The sequence below is a fragment of the Trichosurus vulpecula genome, chromosome 8 (assembly GCF_011100635.1).
Source record: "Trichosurus vulpecula isolate mTriVul1 chromosome 8, mTriVul1.pri, whole genome shotgun sequence".
Taxonomy (NCBI): domain Eukaryota; kingdom Metazoa; phylum Chordata; class Mammalia; order Diprotodontia; family Phalangeridae; genus Trichosurus; species Trichosurus vulpecula.
The window spans coordinates 8,512,315-8,532,228 of NC_050580.1; the positions used below are offsets into that span (position 1 = coordinate 8,512,315).

Below are 19,914 nucleotides of genomic sequence, written 5' to 3' on the forward strand. Positions count from 1 at the left end.
GAGGGCAGCTTCTGAGTTAAATTGCAGGACAGATCGAGGGCTTCTGCCAGACTGGCACTGGGTTTTCTGGGAGCTCAGGCAAATGTACAAACCCCTGAGATGGCATTCTGTGCCCCACAAGCAGAAAGCCCAGACTTTCTGCTTCAGAAACCCTGTGTCTCCTGGCACTAAATGCAATAAGGGATTTACCCTGGGAGGTTTTTGTAGAATTTTGGCTTGTTCGAGCAGGAAGTTTACCAAGAACACAGCGCCTTTCAAAGTACCAAGATGGTGACATCTAAAGGCAGACCCTAGAGGCCAGCAGGAGGGGGTGTTCTCAATCATTAATCAACCAACCAGCCAATCAATATTTATGAAGTACCCACACGTGACAGGCACCCTGCTACGTGCTTGGGAGACAAAAAGAGGCAAGTGCCAGTCCCTGCCCTCCAGGAGGAATCTTCAGCATCTCATGTATTAAGTTCAGGAGAGAGAAAGGGTCACAGTCTGAGGGAATCTCTAAGTGTCAGACTTGTTAGGTACCTCAGTGGCCACCTTGTTCAAACCATACCCACTTGAGCAGGCCTCCCTGACACAGCATGCCTGATGGGTGGTTGTCCAGGTGCTGCCTGAATACCTCCTAGGACAGGAAGTTCATTACCCAAGGATGCCCCATCCACTCTGGGCAGTGCAGATTTTTGGGAAGCTTTCCTCTTCATTAAACAGAGAGGCCTCTTTCCAAGGGCAGTCCTTCCAATACATATGGGGAGCGGGAGGCTAGAAACATCCCCAGATCTTTGTTGGAACTGCTCCGAGGTGAGTCATTGTCTTAGAAAGTCATCTCTCTTGTGCTTCATTTTTGGTCCATTCCCATGATTTCCCTGGTATCAGGAGCTCCCAGCAAGGAAACTCCCAACCACAATACAGATCAGCATCTATTATGTGACTTACGGTGCCTAACTACAAAGTCACTTGTGTCGCATTGATATTTACATGTCATAGGGGAAGACACTGACCCAGATCTTCCTGACTCTGACTGACTTGCTATCCTCTGCTATCTCCTCTGGATCCTTTCTAGCTTATGGAGGTCTTCCTAAAATGAGCTGTTACTCTGCTCCTGATGGGGTCTGTGCAGTGCAGGGTACAGAGGGACCAGCACCTCCCATGTCCCAGAAACAACAGCTCTTAATGTAGCTGCAGGTCATGGCGGCTCCTTTGGCTTCCATGCCATATTTTTGGCTCATAGTGAACGTGGGGTCCATTGATACCCCAGATCACTTTCATGATCTGCTATCAAGCTGTGCTCACCATCTTATACTTGTGAAGTTGAATTTTTAACCTTGCTATAACTCAAATATAAAACTTTACATTTGACAGCCAATTCTATTCCATTTTGTTTTCTAAGAGTGTTATTCTAACCTGTCAAGATCTTTTTGGATCCTGACTCTGCCATCCAAGGTGTTAGCTCGCCTTCTCGGCTTGGCGGCATCCACAATTTTGATAAACAGGCCTTTGACCAACTCAATGATGATGGCAGCACATTAAACAAAGCCAAGATTGATGATGCTCTGACCTCAGCACCCCCCTGGAATCGACAGTGAACACCACGTAGCTCATGCAGCATCTCTCTACCTGAATTACCGTCTGGCTCATAGCTCTCCCTCTTTCCCAAACAACAGCACGCCATTTTGATCAACACTTGGCTAAAATCTAGGGAGTGACCCAGCCCACCTGCTGGTGTCAGGCTAGTAACCCAGACACAAAAGGCCACGGTGTTAGCTTGGCAGGAGCCTTTTACCTTTTACTCTTTTACCTTCACTTACCTGGATGTCTCTTTCAATCCCAAATGGGTTTGAAGCAGACACCACCTTTGAAGGCTTTCACCCAAATTCTAGACAGCAAAACCCAAATAAACAGCGCTTTTCCTCTTAAATTACCGTTTCAGAAAGGATCACTGCCTCGGCTGGCTGCAGAGAAAGGTCGGAGGGTTTAAATTCTTTATCAAATATCTCTTGGTGCTTGCTATTCCTCTTTTCCTTCTTCTTGTCCTTCTTCTCCTTATCAAGGTCATCCTTATCCAATTTGTCCTGGGACCTCGAATGCATCTTCTTTGGCAGGAGGGGCTCCAGAACAAACCTAAAGGGAATGTGGTCGACTCCGATCAATTAAAAGATTTACTGCATAGCAAATGACGACAGATGGCTTTTTTCCTAAATGCAAAAATCACTCAAAATTCAGTTGAAAGACTTAATGGGAACAGCAGAATTTGGCCAAGACAGAAATGATTTATAGGATGTGATGATTTTGATGAAAAAAGAAATATTATTTGGCATCCTAGGGATGACAGGTTGAAAACAGAAGATCTCATGGTATAGTTACAACACCACAGGATGGGGGATGGGGTCAACAGACCTGGTTTCAAATCCCACCTCAAACCCCCCGCCCCCCACTCCTAACCTATCCTCTGTGTAACTGCTTTGCATAGATTAACTTTATATTTGTGCCAAATATATTTTTACATGTATTTGTCGTCTTCCCCAATGGAACATAAACTCCTTCAGAGCAGGAATGATTTCATCCTCTGTACTTGTATTTCTAGCACCTAGTGAGTATTCAGCATGTAGGAGACACTTAATTAATACTCATTAATTAATAAATTAAAAAGACTGTGACTGTGGACACATCATTCACCCTCTCTGTAGGCACTGGCCCTTATACGGACCCCAGCGACCCACCCCTTTCTCTGGTCATTGGTCTGAGAATCCCTCTTGATTCTGACCTGCAAGAGATTTATACCAGTAACACCCCTCAGCATCACTGAGAAAATCAGCTTCCCTCTTATGAGATCGAGAAAGATTCAGAAAGGGGCATCTTGGCTTGTTAGTGACTTAAAAAAACAAATGACTTTTGTGCAACCTCTTGAGATGCAGTCAGCCAGCCAGAGCGCAGGGCACCCCAAATTTGGGGAGCATTTCACATGGACTGAACATTGAGAGAAACCGAGGCACGTATCTAAGTGATGTGAAAGAATCTGCTGGTGACAGAGGCAGGAGTGAGAAGCTGTTCGCCCCAGGTTTTTCTAGAATCCCACATTGCCTCAGGTTGGGCACTGAGTTAGGGGGCACTAAAGACTCCCTGAATGGTTGCTAAGACCCAGTATGGCTAAAAGGTGACGATGATGGAAAAAGAATTTAATTTCTTTTGAACTATTGAGCTCCTTTCATCTGAAGTAAAGGCATTTGCTTTTTAAAATACAAATGTAACTTCATAGGGTGTTTATTAGATGAAAGAAAAATTCATCCAAATTCAAAATAAACATTTTTTCTTTACTTTGTGAACCTCCCAGCTGCGAGTCTGTGTCGGCTCAGCCTTTCGGGACTCCACATCTCATTTTCATTAGACCAATCCTGGTGCCTATTCACGTCCTTGTTTAAAGCTTGCTTTCCTCCCAACACCGCCCCCCCACCCCCAGCCCCAGGAGATAGGGAGGACAAGCACTTAGATCTTGATTTCACAGGTAAGGAAGCTGAGTCCTAGAGAGTGACCTGTCTTGTCTGGTGTTGCACAGCTGGCTAGATGAGTCCAGCACCTTCCCAGCTCTGCCAGGTGGTTAAAGACACACTTCTAGGCCATTTTGTCTCTTCCTTGAAGCACGGGCATTTTGTCTTATTTTTGCCATCCTATCCCTGGCTCTGACTTCTCTGTCACAACTGGGTTAGAGGGAAAGGAGAAAAGCAGTGGATGACAGTGGATCTGGAAGGCAGCCTCAAGGTCATGGAGTCTGAGTCCTCCATTTTGCAGATGGGGACACTGAGGCCCAGAGGGCGTGGTCACATGGGCTGGAATCTGGATTCCAAACCCAGTGGCCATTCCATCGCAATCATGCAGATGAAGGGCATGGGACTGTGAAGAAGGCTGGAGGTTGGATTTTGGACAGGAGAAATCTCAGAGGCATTGAGCAGTAAGAGGGGATGAAGAACAGGGTGTGGATCTGGATTGAGAGGCCTTAGGATTGAATCATCCCTATGTCTCCTGCCTTGGATGAGTTATGCGACTGCTTTTGGGCTTCGGTTTCTTTATCTGCAAAGTGAGGGGGGTGGGACCATCTGGCTTCTAACATCTCTTTCTGTCCTACATCTATGATGCTATTGTATGACATGGGTTTAAACCCCAGCTCTGCTATTTACCTTCATGTCTTCTTGCCTCTCTGAAACTCAGTTTTCCTCCTCTGTAAAATGGGTGGTGGTGGGAGTTATCTAGATGAGACCCCTTCCAGCTCTAAATCTAGGGTCTCCTTGAACCCCCAACTTTGTTTTTCTTTATCTCTATAAGTGGACCATGAGGCTTGTTGAGTCTCTAAGAGACAGTGTGGTAAAATGGACTTTTCCCTTCAGAGACTTCACCTTCACTGACCTGGTCATGGGTGGTGTGACCTCTCCTCCCCACATCTCCGTATGGATGAGATGGCAAACTGCCCCAAGGCAGCCCACTCCTGCTCCCTCCAGGAAGATCTGGACTTTCATTCAAATGGATACATAATTGCAATCTAAATTCCCCAGCAGAACAGAAGCTCCTAGAGGGCAGGGACTGGTTTTCACTTTGTCTTTGGGTCTCCAGCATCCAATGCAGTGGTTGGCACATAGAAGAGGCTTGAAAATCAACAGCTGGAAAGGACCTCAGAGGCTGCTGAGTTCAACCATCTCATTTTACCTAAGAGGAAACTGAGTCCCTGGTAATTAGAGGTATCTGCCTAAAGTCACACAGGCACTAAGTGTCTGGCTAAACGAATTTAAAGCTCTGTGATATCAGTGATGATCAGTGGATATATATACTTGCCTAACTGGAACCTTCTTGCATGTCTAAACAAGAATCATTTTTGGTATCTTGGGCTACTTTAGAGAGCTTCCTATTTTTTTTAATTTCTATATTTAAAAAACTCAAAATCAATGAGTCAGGCTAAGAATTGATTCTGATGACAAGCCGGAGCCTGTGGAGACAACAAACCCTGTGAAATGTCGACTGACTTGGGAAGTGACGTGAGAGAGTGGGTCGTGGTCTGAACTTTTCACATTATGAGAAGCACCTGCCAACACGATGACCTTTCCTTTTCCCCTGACCTCTGGCATTGTGGACCCCACTCGGAGGTGGCAGGGAGAGCTGACGGAGGTGATGGCTCCAAGGGGGAACAAAAAGGCAGCCTGTGAATCGAGCTGGGCTTCTGTGAAAGGTTACACAAAAGCATCCCTGGGAGAAGGGACCATGGAGGCTGTGAGGGCTGGGAGCTGGGCTTGGCCTATTCTTCTGAAAATGTCTCCACATTGCAAAGACATTTTCTTTTGTACAATACCCAGGGGTTGCTCTCAGTCACAGAGCATCATACTTCTAGGTTCTTTCGCCCAATAAAAACTTGGCCAAATTCGCCTTGGGATTGTCTAGGGGAAGGCTAGAATTAAACTCCTTTAGTAAACTGGCCTGGAATGATAAGTATGCAGGGTTTAAACATGGCTAAATTGAAAACTTCCACATGGGGGTCATCTTTGCAGGAAAAGCATATATTAAGCTGATGGGGAAAAGAAAGTTACAACCATTTTCAAGGATGTGCTGTGCAAGTCAGGAGTAAGAATGAGATGGGCCAGTATTGTAGGTATTCTTGGGGGCTGAAAGGGGCTGGGGATGTCTGCATACTTTAGCCCAGGGCCAGGAACCCCGCTTTGAAAGGAAAATGGATTTTCAACCCTCTGGGGTTATGCTCCCTCCCACCCTGGGCTGTCCTCGAGGTGGGCGACGACATCTCGCCTCTGACTTTGTGGCCATGGGTGACACTGATGCGGTTGTGAGAGGAATGAGTGGAAATAGTCCCTGCGTCCGGGCTAACGGGCGCGGCTGGTCTGAACATCACGAAAAGTCGCTGGACCTTCTCTAGATGATGGTGGGATGATCTCGAAGTATGAGGATCTTACCCACCAGGCTTTGGGATGTTTTAAACAGACAGCCTTTAACATGAGTCAAACCTGAGTATCAATGTTTCCAGAGGATTGCAGCTAAAGACTTGTAGACTTTACAAGTTACTGAGCCCAATCCCCAAGTCCTAGAAAAGGGATGTGACTGGTCCAAGGTCAACAGGTAGTGAATGAATTCATACTGGGGTCTTCTAACGCCAGGTTTCCCAAGTCTCATTTTCTACTGAGTTTTTTGTCTTTCCACACTTTAGATTGCCAAGGCCTCTCCTTACAACACTTTTCTGGAAAACTCTGAAATATCACAGCCATGTGCGCCTGCCTCTCCTTTAACCCTGAGATAGAGAAAGGAAAAGGGAGAAAGTGGGGTATTTTTGGACAACAGGCCCAAAGGCCTGAGTGTTGCTTATCTTGGGAGAAGGATGAGAATCTCACGGCAACCTCATCATCTTATATCAGTCCAGAAGAGTCTTCCCCAAGACTGTAACAGACATGAGAAATGATGACTCTAAACTAGGCAGAGAATCACGGGAACCAAAGACGTGTGAGAGAGAGTGATGAAAAATATCCATGATGATGGCCACTATGGAAATGGAAAGGAGAAGGGAAATAAATGAAAGGCTGTTGAGTCAGAATAACTAAGCACAGCCTTGGAGAAGAGATGAGGAAGTGGACTTCTCTCCCTCCCTCATGGAGGGAGGAAGAGCATGGAACATGGAGCACTCTGCCAGCCCACCCCTGGCCCATCTGCTGCTGAGGTCAGCAGAACTCTGGTTTGTTCTCTCTTTTTTATTCTTTGTTATGACATCCCAAAGAGTAAAGGGTGGGGATGTAGGGAAGGATATGTGTGGAAATGAAGGTTCTATCAAAATCAAAGCTAGGGACTGCAAATCCTTAAATAAGTGACTGCCCCAAGCTGGGAGGGTGCTAAGCAGGGATGGTCCATGGGATGGCTGCAGGCCGGGCCCTGAGCGGGATTTCACCTGGCTTGGCAACCCTGAACCTGCAGGCAGGACTCTGGAGGCTCAGCTGATAGAGGGAGGGCAGCATTTTGGACAAAAATCTTCCTGAGATGGAAGCATGAACTGCCTTACTTTCTTCACCAGAGCCCATGGGAGGTAATCAATATGAATGTCAGTTTCCCCCGGCCCATGCTCTAGACGGGCCCTCAGTAACTATGACGGTGTGTGTGTGGGGATGTGTGTAGGGGGGTGTCTGCCCTACCACCAAATGGTCCCAGGTGACTGTGTTTTAGGTTATTGCATCTGCAAAGTTCTCTGCTGGGAGACCTGCTCTACTGTCCTGGTGCCTCTTCTGTACCCCCAGAGAATGGAGTCGAAAACAAGACCCTAGGGCTGGGGCTCTGGAGCTGGGAGGGGCCTTTGGGGTCATTTAGTTCAATCTGCTCCCATTCCCGAGGAGAGACTTGAGGCCCAGCAAGACTGAGCGACCAGCTCAAAGTCACACAGGTGGCAGAATCAGCCTTCAAATCCTGCCTTCCCTCAGCGAGGCGGCCGTCCCTCTTGGGGAGAGCCTGCCCACGGAGAGCAGACTGTGACGTTCAAAGGCCAGCGAGGACTCAGAGGAGAGAGGAGGCTGTGCTGAACCAGAGGAAACATCCATACTCATGCCATGTTTCTTCTTGTAAGGAGGTGAGTTTAATAATATTCCAGCACCACGATAGAGCCATTCCACCGGTCATCATTACTTACTGATGATGGCAGCTAGGTGACACAGTGGAGAGAGTGCTGGGTCCGGAGTCAGGAAGCCCTGAGCTCAAATCCGGCCTCAGACACCAGCTGTGTGACCCTGGGCAAGTCATTCGACTGTGTTCAGCCTCAGTTTCCTTATCTGTAGAATGGGGATAATAACAGCGCTTCCTTTCCAGGGTTGTTGTGAGCATAAAATGAAATAACATGAGTAAAGCCCTCTATAAACGCTAATGATAATAACTACCACATTCAATATGACATATGACATATTCTCTCTCAGGCATGCATTGCAAAAATAGCTGCTCGTACGTTAATGTGATACACTCTTCCAGGATTTTATTGGTTGATATTGGCTGTTTGCACCATTAGAACTCCTGGTGCATTTCAGTCACTTGACTGCGAGTGGAGAGCCCGCTGGGATTGTCACCAAGAGGACCTGTGTTTGAATCCCAGCTCTGTCATCTACTACCTGTATTCTCCTCTCCAAGCCTGACTTTTCTCCATCTGTAAAATGACAGGTTGGGCCTTGATGGTCTCTGGGTCCCTTCCAGCTCTAAATCTATGGGCCAATGACTGCTTGGTCCCAGTGTCTAAATGGAGGATGCCATGAATGTGTAGAATTGCCCCAGAGCTGCTAAACAGGGCAGCTGGGTCTCCTCCTCGGGGCTCCCTTGTGTTCAGTGGTGGAGACAGAATCGTTCTGCTTGGCTTTGGGGGCAGTGAACCACCAATCCCAGGTCCAGATAGGACTCCCCTCTACCTGGGGAGAAGGTACCAGGAATGTCACCTGCCCAGAGGCAGGAGAGTCCAGCCCCAGATTGTCAAAGGGAGGCTGGTGGCGCTACCTTCCTGCCATCACTGGCCTTGAGCACACCAATGGTGGGTGGAAAGTTGAGGGGAGCATTGCAGTGGGAGGGTGGAGCACGGGGGTGCCAGCACAATGTGGGAGACCACCAGGCTGGGACACCCTTTCCTCTGGAAAGCTTAGCAGCCGGGCCAAAGTCGGCCGGCAAAATTACCTTCCCACTTTTCCCAAAAGGCTGGGGCACATTCTGGGGCTCAGATGGCAGCATCAGTCTGATGAACCAGCCCAAGGTTTCAAAGACCATTTAGAACCCGAGCACTGGGAGGACCCTCCATGGGAAATCTATGGGAGTAAAGTACAGGTTCTTCCCAGGTGCGGATGGGAGGCAATACCGCCCCTGCCAGGGGGAAGAGAAGCCATACTGATGAGACCAAGTGGACGATGAACCCAGGGCTGTACAAGCTGGAAGGGCCCTCAGGCGCTATCCTGTGTGGGCTCTAGCTCAGTGAGAATGCCTTCTCTGGAGGTGCCAGAAAGGGGCCACCCAACCTCTGCTTGGAGATCTCCAGTGAGAGGATACTGCACAGCGTGAGAAGCAGCCCAATGAACTTGATGGGTCAGCCCTCTGGGGCCCAGCAGAGCCCACCAAAACCCTCTGCTACAAGACAGTTCTTCAAATACTTGAAGACACAGCACGATTCTTAGTCTTGTCTCCTAGGGGTGAATCGTTCCCAATTCTTTCAACTTTTGTTCAGTCCCCCTCCCCCATTCTGCGTTAGTGCCTTCTTACCCATCAGAGCCAGGTCTGGAAGGGGTGCTATCTGAGGACATCGAAGAGACTGAAGCGACTGACAGGGGCCTGGAGGAGGAGGGCATGGTGAAGGAGCGCACCATGGACCGCGGGCGACTGCCTCGTCTGTCGTCCATCCCCGAGGGCTGCAAAGAGAGCACGGATGTTTATCCAGCTGTGAGCGCTGGTCATTGGATGGATTTCAGAATTATGCTTGGAGTCAGAAGCAGTGCAGTGATTAGAGTCGTGGCATGTCACACTAATAAGTCTAGTTCAAAACTCACCTTCAACACTTACTGGTTGTATGATCCTGGGCAAATAACTTTACCTCTCAGTGCTCTGGGGACCCCCCCCCCCGCCCCACCCCAAGACTGCAAGCTGTGGTGAGAGGCCTGGAGGAATCGAAATCAAATGAAATCCCAGGTCTGGTCCCATGATCACTGGCTGAAATTCTTTCCAGGACGGAATTCAATTTTCCTCTGAATGTGACCCTTCCACACTCTCATAAACAACATGGATTAGAACCCTCAGAGCCAAAAGCCTATCAGGAAGAAAAAATGTTCAAAACAGCTTTTGACATTCAGCTTGGATAAACCAGAAACTCTTCTGATAACTCTCCTTTTCTCCCACTAACTAATTCTCCATCCAGAATGTGTCATTTGTTAGTACTTAGGTGTTTAGCCTTTTTCCAGACTTTGGCCCCTGGTGTGGCTCGGGGACACCGCCAGCCAAGCCGGTTCAGCTTTCTTCATTCAAGGTAGTTTTCTTTGCAATACTCCATAGCTCATAGCCCTGTGGGGTTCGCCAGTGCAGGCACGAGCATCCCCACTTTACAGATGAGGGCATTGAGGCTCCAAGGCTGGTCTGAACCCAGGGAGTCCAAGAAGGAGGCAGATATCTTGTACTACGCAGTTCCTTTAGGGCACAGGCCAGGTCTCCCATCATGCGTACACTAGGGGCTTAATAAATGTTTCTTGAATGAACAAATCTTTCCACCAGATGATAGAGCTTTACAGTGCCTGGGAGAAGGGAAATTCTCCATTGTTTCTTTGTATTATTGAGACCTCTATGTCATTGCATGTTGCTGATTTTAATGATCTATTGGTTTCAATTCCACTCCATTCGCCATAAAGCACCCACTGTGTGCATAAGACCTAAGAAGTGCTGGAGAAGATACAGAGATAACTTTGAGAGGACGAATCCAGTTCAGTCCCATCTCTGTCCTCAGTCCTGGGACACGTTTCCTTCTCATCAAATTACTATCGACCAGTCACTTTAAAACCTGGTCATTTTTCCTTCGGACGACACACAGTTAAGGAATGACCACTTCTTAAGAGAAGTGGGAATCGTATCCGAAGCTGTCAGCATTTCTATCACAATTATACCCATTTCTGCATTTTTAATCCTTAAGATCCCTGCCAGCCTTGCAAGGAAGCTTATATTTGGCAACTCACAGGGCTGGGACTTGCTGTGAACAGCCCCCAAGGTTATAGTTGGGCCATATGGGCTCCAGGCTTCAGGTCCAGAGGAAGGATCTCAGCTTAAAATCTTGTACTACTTACAATGTGAGCTCCTTGACCCTTGATGGCCCTAGCTTCCTTCCATCCCTAACCCCTAGCACCGTCAACTCTGCCCCCCCACCTACACACACACACACACACACACACACACACACACACACACACACACACACTCAGTGACCCTGAAGGGAGCTCTGCTTTGGGTCTATGGGCTGGACTTGAGTAAATGCCGATAGCGCCTTTCACATACAAAGAAAACTGGTCACTTGAACACCTGGAGATTTCTTAAAACGAATTCAGATCCAAGTGGAGTCAAACTTTGGGCGCGCATGACGTTGGCACTCAAAGTCTCCTTGGCACTCAATACTGATTTTAACAAGTGGCAAACACCAAATCATCAAGCACTATTCAGAGATTCTGACTTTGGTGAAGGGCCCTCCAAGCAGACCCATGGCAAGAAAAAACCCTGATTTCTAAGAGCCTCTTCAGCAGCAGGGTTTCAGGCTGGGCTACCGGTGCCAAGAAGCTTGGCTTGTCAGGTTGCCAAGCAGATGCTGGGGGGCCCAACTTTCTAAAGCTTGGTAGGGGCTGGTCTAGCCTAGGCCCAAAGCGAAGCACACACTGGGTCCCCAAGGTCCTCTGGTCCTTGGTGCAAGATCTGACACCTTCTCCAGAAAAATCGCTCCTGGATTCCCAGCATCCCTTTGCCCTTAGACCTCACCAGGCACTTGTTCAAGTAATATTGTGTGATAATGATGATCTGTCTCAGCGATTCCTCCCCCTCCCCTACTTGACTACAAGAATCCTGAGGGTATCTAATGTGTCTTATCTAAACTGACTCTTCCCCAGGCCTGAGCATAATGCTTTGCAGGGCTTAGGATTCAAGAAATTTTTCTTAAACATGGGAATGAATGAAATGCCATTCCAAGGCACTGAGGCACTTTTAGTCTGGCAGTACCTTGGAGGTAGAGAAAAATAAAGGTCACCACGGAAATGGGAAGAGGTGGCCACCATTCACTCTCTCTATGACCATGGCCCAGGGACTTCCTCTCTCAGGCATGCAGCTTCCTCACCCTGTAAGATGAGGAGGGTGGACAGGATGATCTCAGAGTCACCTGGATCGCATGCTGAATGGGACCCCAAAGATGGCTGAAGCAGCAAGAGTAATAAAAATAACTGGCTTACAAAATGTGCTGAAGTTTGTAAAAATCCACGGTCTCAGCTGAACTTCACAACCATTTTGTAAGGTAGATATCATCCCCACTCAACGGATCAGCAGAATGAGGCCCAGAGAGATTAAATGGCTTGCCCGTGGTCACACAGACCATGTGGCAAAACGCCCAGGTTAAAATGTAATTGGGAAATGCTTACTAAAATAAATAAATATACAATACAATACAGATGATGTTAACTTGTGGTTTTCTAAGCCAATGGGGCAGGCATCTGTTTCTATTTGAGTTTGCTGCCAGAATTAAGGATTGTGGTTCAGGTTTTGGTTGTATAAGATGCCTTTAAGATCCAGCCAAATTCTTGAGACCCTGGGATTCCCTGGGAGGGTCTTAGTAAGCCCTTCTCCTCCACTGCTCAGTCGATCTATCTAGAAACCTAAAAATCACTCTGCTGGGTAAAATCCATTTCCAACAGAAAAAAAATGTGTAATAGTGTGTAAAGGTAAGCATTGGATAAACACGCTGACAGGGCCTCTAGTTCTGGCTCAAGGCAAAAGGACGCTTTTGAGGGAGGGACTGCAGGGGAAGGGGCAAGACCGAGGCTTGAGAAGCCACTGGGAGGCCTGGCCTTCCCGCTCTGAGGTCCCATCTCACCAAGAGAAAGGGAGGGAAGAGGCTGGGATCAAGGAAGGGGAAGAAATTCTTGGTACCTGATCCTACCCCAAGGGCGATGAAATGGAGATACATTCAAACAGGAGCAGAAAACACGGAAAAATTTCCTTGGTTCCTCCTGTATTCTGGGCCCCTCACCCCTAGAAGCAGGCACACACACACACACACACACACACACACACACACACGGGTGTATATGAATCACATAACAACACAGACAAAGTGGCCAGGGGGAGTTGGAGGGGTTCACTAGCTGCCTCCCTCAGGTGGTACTTGATCTGTGTCTCGAAAGAAGCCATGAATTCCAAGAGCGGGAGGTGAGAAGGAAGTACTTTCCCCTGGCAGAGGGGACAGACCGCATGCTGCTGCACTGCCCCCCGGCCCCCGCCCCCCGCACCCCCCCCCCCCACCACGAGAATATAAGCTTCTGTCTTGGTATCTCCAGTGTATGGCGGAGTTCCTGGTACGTGGTAGAGGCTTAGTAAAGGCTTGTTGTTTGATTAATCAGGATAACCAATCAGCTGTGGGGGAGCTGTTCAGCCTGGAGAAGGAAGATTCAGGGGGAACACGATGGCCATCTGTCCCATGGAAGGTGCTTAGGCTTGTCTCCCACACGGCCCGGAACTGAGAACAATGGGTCCAAGTCACAGAGAGGCAGGTTCAGGTTGGATTTAGGGAGCAGCTTCCTCAGGGTGTTTTGGGTGATTCAACATGGACAACCTACAAGGGACTGCTTGCTATTTTGAGAGGGGAAGGAGGGAGGCAGGGAGAAAAATTTGGAACTCGAAATCTTATAAAAAGTGAATGTTGAAAATTGTCTTTACATGTAACAAGGAATAAAATATTATTTAAAAAAAAAAAGGAATGTCTTGCTCACAGTAAGAGCTCTCACAAAATAGAACATGCCCCTCAGTAGGTACTGAGTTCCCTGTCTATGGAGGGTCACAATCAAGGCTGATGAGCATTTGCCAGGTACGTTGCAGAGGGGCTCTTTGTTCAGGTCCAGGTTGGATCAGGAGGCCTCCAAAGTCCCTGAAGATGGCCTGAGAGGCCTCCCTCAAACCTATGCAATCCACCCACCCTCTTGGTCACAGTAACAGGGGCCATGACTAAAGACCTTCTGTCAGCCACAGTGCTCTTCTCTCAGACAAGGTCCAAAATGCCTCCCTCCCTCCCTCTCCAAACAGAGTGGGCCCCACCTGCCTCGGCCATTTCTCCTCTGAGCTCCACGACAGAGACCCTCCCCCCAAGACATCGTCCAGTCTGAGCTGCTCACCATGGTCCGGACCCCATATTGCTTCTCAACCTTCTCTTTCAGCTGCTTGAAGCAAGCTTCCATCCGCTCATGAAACGGCCTCAACGCTTCGGTGACTTTTTCTCCATGAATCCTGATCCCTTCTGCCAGAAACGGAATCTGAAAAACACAGAGAGCATGCTGGTGGATTTTCCCGTGATGGAACCGTGTGCACTACAAACTTACAATGACTACAGTGGTTGAAGAAGAAAAGCGAAATGAAAGTGGAGGGTCAGATAAAGAAAAATTAGTTGGCAGATAAACTACGCTCCTTGGCCGCATGTAGTAGGAGCTTAGTGAAGCCCATCGAGAGTTGGACTAAATCAGCCAGAACTCGAGAGTCATGGGGTACAGGAGCTGGAAATGTCCTTGGGGTGCATCCATCCCTGTGCCCCCTCCCCCACTGGGGCCTGGGGGTGCAGCCCTGTGTTCCCCTCCCCCACTGGGGCCGTGGTGCACATTCCCTCCCCCCCCCACCTCACATACCAGGCTTGTTGTAAGGATCAAATGAGACAACAAATAAAATATTTTAAAATTTTTTTGCTAATCTTAAAGTATTCCATAAATGCTGGCTACTATTTTATTCTATGTTATCTCTGAGGAGCCAGAAGCTCCTTGAGGGCAGGTCTTTTGCCTCTTTTTGCATCCCACTTAGCACAATGTCTGGCACGTAGTCGGTGCTTCATAAATGTTCATACTTTATTTTAATGACTATTTCTTCTTATCATTGAGTAATGGCTTTTCATCGATCTAGTCTAAGCTCTCATTCCTCCGCCATCCAGCCCCGAAGCCATCATTTTTCCCGATTCCCATAGCTGTCGGTGCCCCACCCTCTATTCCTGGGTATTGGTTTTGTCTCCATCTTGGACTTACGCAGCAGTGCCCAGTTGTTCTTCCCCAATAAAACAGAAACTCCTTGAGTGAAGGAGCCATTTCATGGTTGGCTTTGTGCCCCCCAGGACACAGCAAAGTATTCTGCATGTGGGATACTTCAATTAATTAATTAATTAATTAATGTTTGGGGAATTGAACCCAATTTTGCCAATGGAATTTGCTGGGGCCTCCCAAGCCCTAAGCCCACTCTCAGCCACCTTGCCCAGATGGGATCTGGAAGTGGCGGCTGCCGGGGTTCTGGACCCAGCTGACGCGTCCTGGCTTGCTGCAGCCTGATTTGGGCTGACTGCTACTGGCTGATGGTCCCAGGACAGACGTGTCTGAGATGAGCAGGTTCCAGGTGCCTTTGGCCTGTTCTGTTATTGGAAGGTCCAGTCCGAGGGCTGGCATTCTTAGCTGAGGCAGCTGGCTGTAAAGGCCGAGCTGACAGTGTTTCACAACTACACTTCCTCACTCGCTGTGATCTGTCACCCTGAACCCTCCAGGTTATTGTGAAGGGAAATCAGCCTTCTCCAGCCAAGGCTGCTGCCACTGGTGGTTTAGAGTGTGGACAGGTCGGGGCTGACCTTTAAAGGGTGTCAAGAGAGACCGTCTTTGCTACAGCATCTCCAGACAAGCCCCGACTCCTCTCTCTCAAAGGCATAATGAGAATGAGTCCTGGTTCTCAGGTCCAACAACCTCAGTTCGAATCTTGGCTCAGCCACTGACTACCTCTCTAGGCCTCAGCTTCCCCATGATGGGATGGTGCCTACTACCACTGCGACCCTGAGCTTGGTGTTCAGTCTCTCCCATCCTTTGCTTCCTTATCTGTCCAGAGGCAGCTGGACTCGAGGCCTCTGCAATGGACGTCTGCTCGGCAGCCTGGGTTTGCCCTTGGCGAAGAGTCAGAATCATCAGGCTAAGAGGCCTCCCCTCTATATTTCATAATTAAGCTCTAATACTGATTACAAACAGATTTTTCCAACACGCCAGAAGAGCGATCCAAACGGGCAAATTTATCAGCCTGGGGGATAACGAGTCCACAGTGGAAGGCTGTGTGAACAAATTCTGAGAGAGACAATTGGGAGGGAACCAATGAAGAAAACATGTTTTGGTGCCATTTAGAACCCCCCCCCCCAAGCTGGTGCATCCCGAGTGCCTAGGACACTGGAGGCATGGACAGTGAGGCACCGTCATCAGTAACTGACTGGGCTCCAGCTGGGTGGTGGGAAACGGATGACATGCACACCCACACACTCATACACACTCTCACTCACATTGACACACACTCTCATACACCCTCGCCCTCACTCTAGTTCACATATTCACACACATTCACACGCACCCTCACTCATTTAAACATGACTCAGTCACACTCATACACACCCAACCACACTCATCCAACCAATACACACATACTCTCACCCTCACATTTATTCATACCCACATGTATAGTCACACGCACGCACACTCAGAACCACACACATTCACACCTCACACTAACACACACTCATATTCACAAATATAAACAGTCACACTCAAACACATACACACACTGACGCACTTGTACTCACACACACACACACTCACACACATTATCTTACTGACTTAGTCACACACAATGGAAACATTGTGTTTACTCCCAAATATGTTGCCTCTTCATAGAACATCGTGAGCATGTTCCTTACAAAGGGCAGTCTCAATAAGATATAGCGTCTCTGGTGCTGGAGTGTCAGCATGGACAGAGGGTTGGGCATGGGACTTGGGCTGACTTGAGTTCAGATCCTGCCTCTGAAACTCACCAGCTTGTGTAACCCTACAAAGGAAATCTCTCTGGACCTCAGTTTCTCAATCTGTAAAACAGAGACATTAACACCTGTAGCCCTTCCCTAGGAGGGACCTTTAAAGGGGGTTAAGGGAGCACAGCATTTGGCAAACACTGGAGCATGCAGCGGCTTGGGCTACTCCTGGCTTCTGTCAGGGCGAGACTGGAGCTGGAGGTCCCTGGGGCCCAGACCAGTGGGGGTCCAGGTTGTCTCCTGTGTTGGGATCAGCTCCTGGAGGGCAGGACTGCTGAGCTTGGGCCCCGAGCTTAGCGAGGTGTCTGACACATAATACGCTCCCAGGTGCTTGTTTAGCACATGTAGAAACCGAGGCAAAGCTGCCCATGGTCTCAAACAGGGAGGAGGGAGAGGCTGGATCAAACTCAGCTCTCATGACTTCAGTTTCAGCTGCACACACATTCATGCACACACATGCACACGATGGAATCCCTGTTCTCGCTGGCACGGATGGGTCTCTGCACTTCCCTAAAAGCATGGCTGTGGAGGACAGTGCCTGTCTTGCACGTGGGGAGTCCTGCACATCCCCTGCTGAGCTGGGGCTTCCAGCAGACATACTCATAAATTGGCTTCATGAGGGATAGGTGCCACCAGGCCTGGGATCTCACTGGTGCAAAGGACTCTCAGAGGAGGAAATCCCCAATCCCAATGCTGACTGGCACCTTCTCACAGGCAACTTAGAGTCTTAGAGACTTAACTGAAGCAATGAAAAGACAAGTGACTCGTCCAAGGTCACATAACTCAAATGTATCAGAGGTGATATTTGAACCTGGGTCTTTTTGGTTCCAAGGAAGGTTCTCTATCTGTACTGCTGCCTCATAAGTTTACTTTCAAAACATGTGTAAAGTATAAAGCAAAAGTAAATTAAATGTTTTGTAAAAGTATGTTCATTAATTTTTCATTTAAAAGAGTGGCTCAAAGCTAGAGCAGTTTTTTTTTATACATCCCTTTCTATGAGTTGCTTTAAAATATATTTTTAATCTAGTGATTAGGGGCAATGCCACGGTGCTGACACCAAGATGATCCACTGGGAACAAATTAGTTTCCTCTGTAAGACTTGCAACTCCTAAAATCCAATTCACTGTAAAAGCTCCCAGGGAAACGGTGACTCAACACGACTCCTGTGGCCCCGACTGGCCTGGCCCTGGCCCTGCTGAGGCCTGGGGGGGCCTGTGCAGCTACAGAGGCTATGCTTTGGCTAGAGACCACGACAAACAGACTCATCCAGAAAGTCCAACGGTCTCTCCCTCCTCCTCTGAATTCAAGGGATGCCAAGTCATGTCCTGAGAAATGAGTCCTGACTGCCCCCACCCCCAGACAGACACATACACACATAGACAGACCCACAGGCACAGACATGCATGGACTTATGGAGGCACACACACGAACATATGCATAGACACGCAGACACACACAGATGTACACACACAAACATATACATACACAAGACATGCATAGACACATATATATGGACAGACACATGGACAGACATGCACACACATACACGTACACAGACACACATAAACATAGATAAATGCACACAAATGCACACTCACATGTACACACACACACACACACACACACACACACACACACTTGCATTCACACAGACACATGCCTCTCTTGGGCCTCAGTTTCTTCATCTGTCAAACATGGAGGTTGAACTAGGTCTCCTCTGGCCTTCGGTCCAGGATTCTATGAACCATCCTGAAGCTTATTCCCTCTGGAGGTGAGTCAGGCACTAACATAACCCCAGATTCCCAGGTTAGTCACTGGCTCCCCTGCTAAGGACAGTGTATCCTGGCTCCACCAACTTTGGGGGGGGGGGGCTTCTTGGGGTGTGTATATCACTTACTAAGAAGGCAGCCATGTGCTTGTTAGCAACATATAATTGGGTATGTGCATCTTGTTCCATGACTGTTTGTGCTGAGCCAAAGAGTGGGGTTAATAACTTGAGTCACTGGTGGGATGATTCAGAAGAAACAAAATGTCAGCCACTGGCTGCTGTTCTGAGTAGGGCCCACATGGACCTGGGGGTGGGTGGGGGTGGCTGGATGCCTGCAAATCGCTGTTGGCAGGCAGACCAGGGAATGATGCCCCTTGACCTTGATTGGGCCCCTGACCCAACTGGTCCCAGCTGACTTTACCTGCCAGGCGATGAGGTCCTTGAGTTTCTCAATCTTTTCATGGTCTTCTGGGTGCTCCTGCATGTATCTCTCTGTGAAGAAGGCCTAACAAAGATGGGGAAATACTGGTTACTTCAGAAATTAAGGATAACGTTGAAGGTTTTCAAAGCTTCTGATGAAGATGATGGCCATGAACTAAAAAACCATGTCTTCCCAGACCCTGGCAAAAAAAGCCCAAAGCAAAACAGGAGAAACCTGGCCCCTGATGGCTGGTGATAAACATGCCACCATGATGGGGAAGCACCCATTGATGTTGGGGAGAGATGCGCTGGGCTCCTTTACAACAAGCCACAGGCTGGCCCATGGCTGGCATCGCTGATTGAGGGCTAGAAGGGCCCTGAGAGGTTATCTGGTCTGACCCCTGCCTTTTATAGAGACAGGTTGAGAGACCGGTCCATGGCCACAAAAGTGGGAATTGGTGGTCAGAGGGCATGAACTCAGGCTCTCAGACTCTGAAGCCACAGATCATTCCATCAGACTATGTCCCCTCCCACAAGGACAGGAAGGGAGTAACCCCCATCTGCCAAGCACCGGACGAGGGAAAGAATTCCAGAGTGGGAGAGAGTCAGAGGGCAGAGCCAAGTCTTGCCTCTGGGCGACCTGGAGCCAATCCCTGGGTCTCTGGCCTCTGCCTCCTCCACATGAAACAAGAGGACTGGACTGAGTGGCCTCTGCAAGCAGAGACAGCCCAAGAGACACCCCAAGATCCCAAGCAGACAGAAAGTAACTCAAATTAATTTTAAGAGAGAGTGCTGATAAATAAAAAAGTCAGGGAAGATGTTACATGTTGTACCCACGCTATGCTTTGCAGAGGGTAGAGGGGATGGGGTGGGGCTAAGGTGAGAAGAGAGGGCACTCCAGGCCAAGGGGAAAACTGCGCAAAGGCAGAGAGGTCGGAGGTGAGGGGGAATTAGATACTGTGGAAATCAGGTTGGCCAGGGCTTTGAACAGCAGGCTGAGGATTTAATATTTTACCCTGAGGGTAACAGGGAGCCAGTGGAGATTATTTTACCAGGTGTATGTCTGTGGGAGTGGGGCGGCACCGGGGTGGGGGAGCCCAGATTTCCGTTTCAGGAATACGTAGGGATTATTACAAGGGAGGGATCTGGCTAGAGG

At 48.6% G+C, this 19,914-nt stretch overlaps 1 protein-coding gene across 2 annotated transcripts in view; it reads right to left on the reverse strand.

The window, feature by feature from the left end:
* DOCK1 (dedicator of cytokinesis 1) overlaps positions 1–19,914 on the reverse strand; it is a 604,993-nt gene that overhangs the window by 15,964 nt on the left and 569,115 nt on the right. For both annotated transcript variants that reach the window (XM_036734505.1, XM_036734504.1), the window contains exons 46-49: positions 18,760–18,843; positions 13,881–14,018; positions 9,244–9,389; positions 1,917–2,115 (exon numbers count right to left, since the gene is read on the reverse strand). In XM_036734505.1, the coding sequence (XP_036590400.1) occupies positions 1,917–2,115; positions 9,244–9,389; positions 13,881–14,018; positions 18,760–18,843 (567 nt within the window). The remainder of the gene's footprint in view (positions 1–1,916; positions 2,116–9,243; positions 9,390–13,880; positions 14,019–18,759; positions 18,844–19,914) is intronic.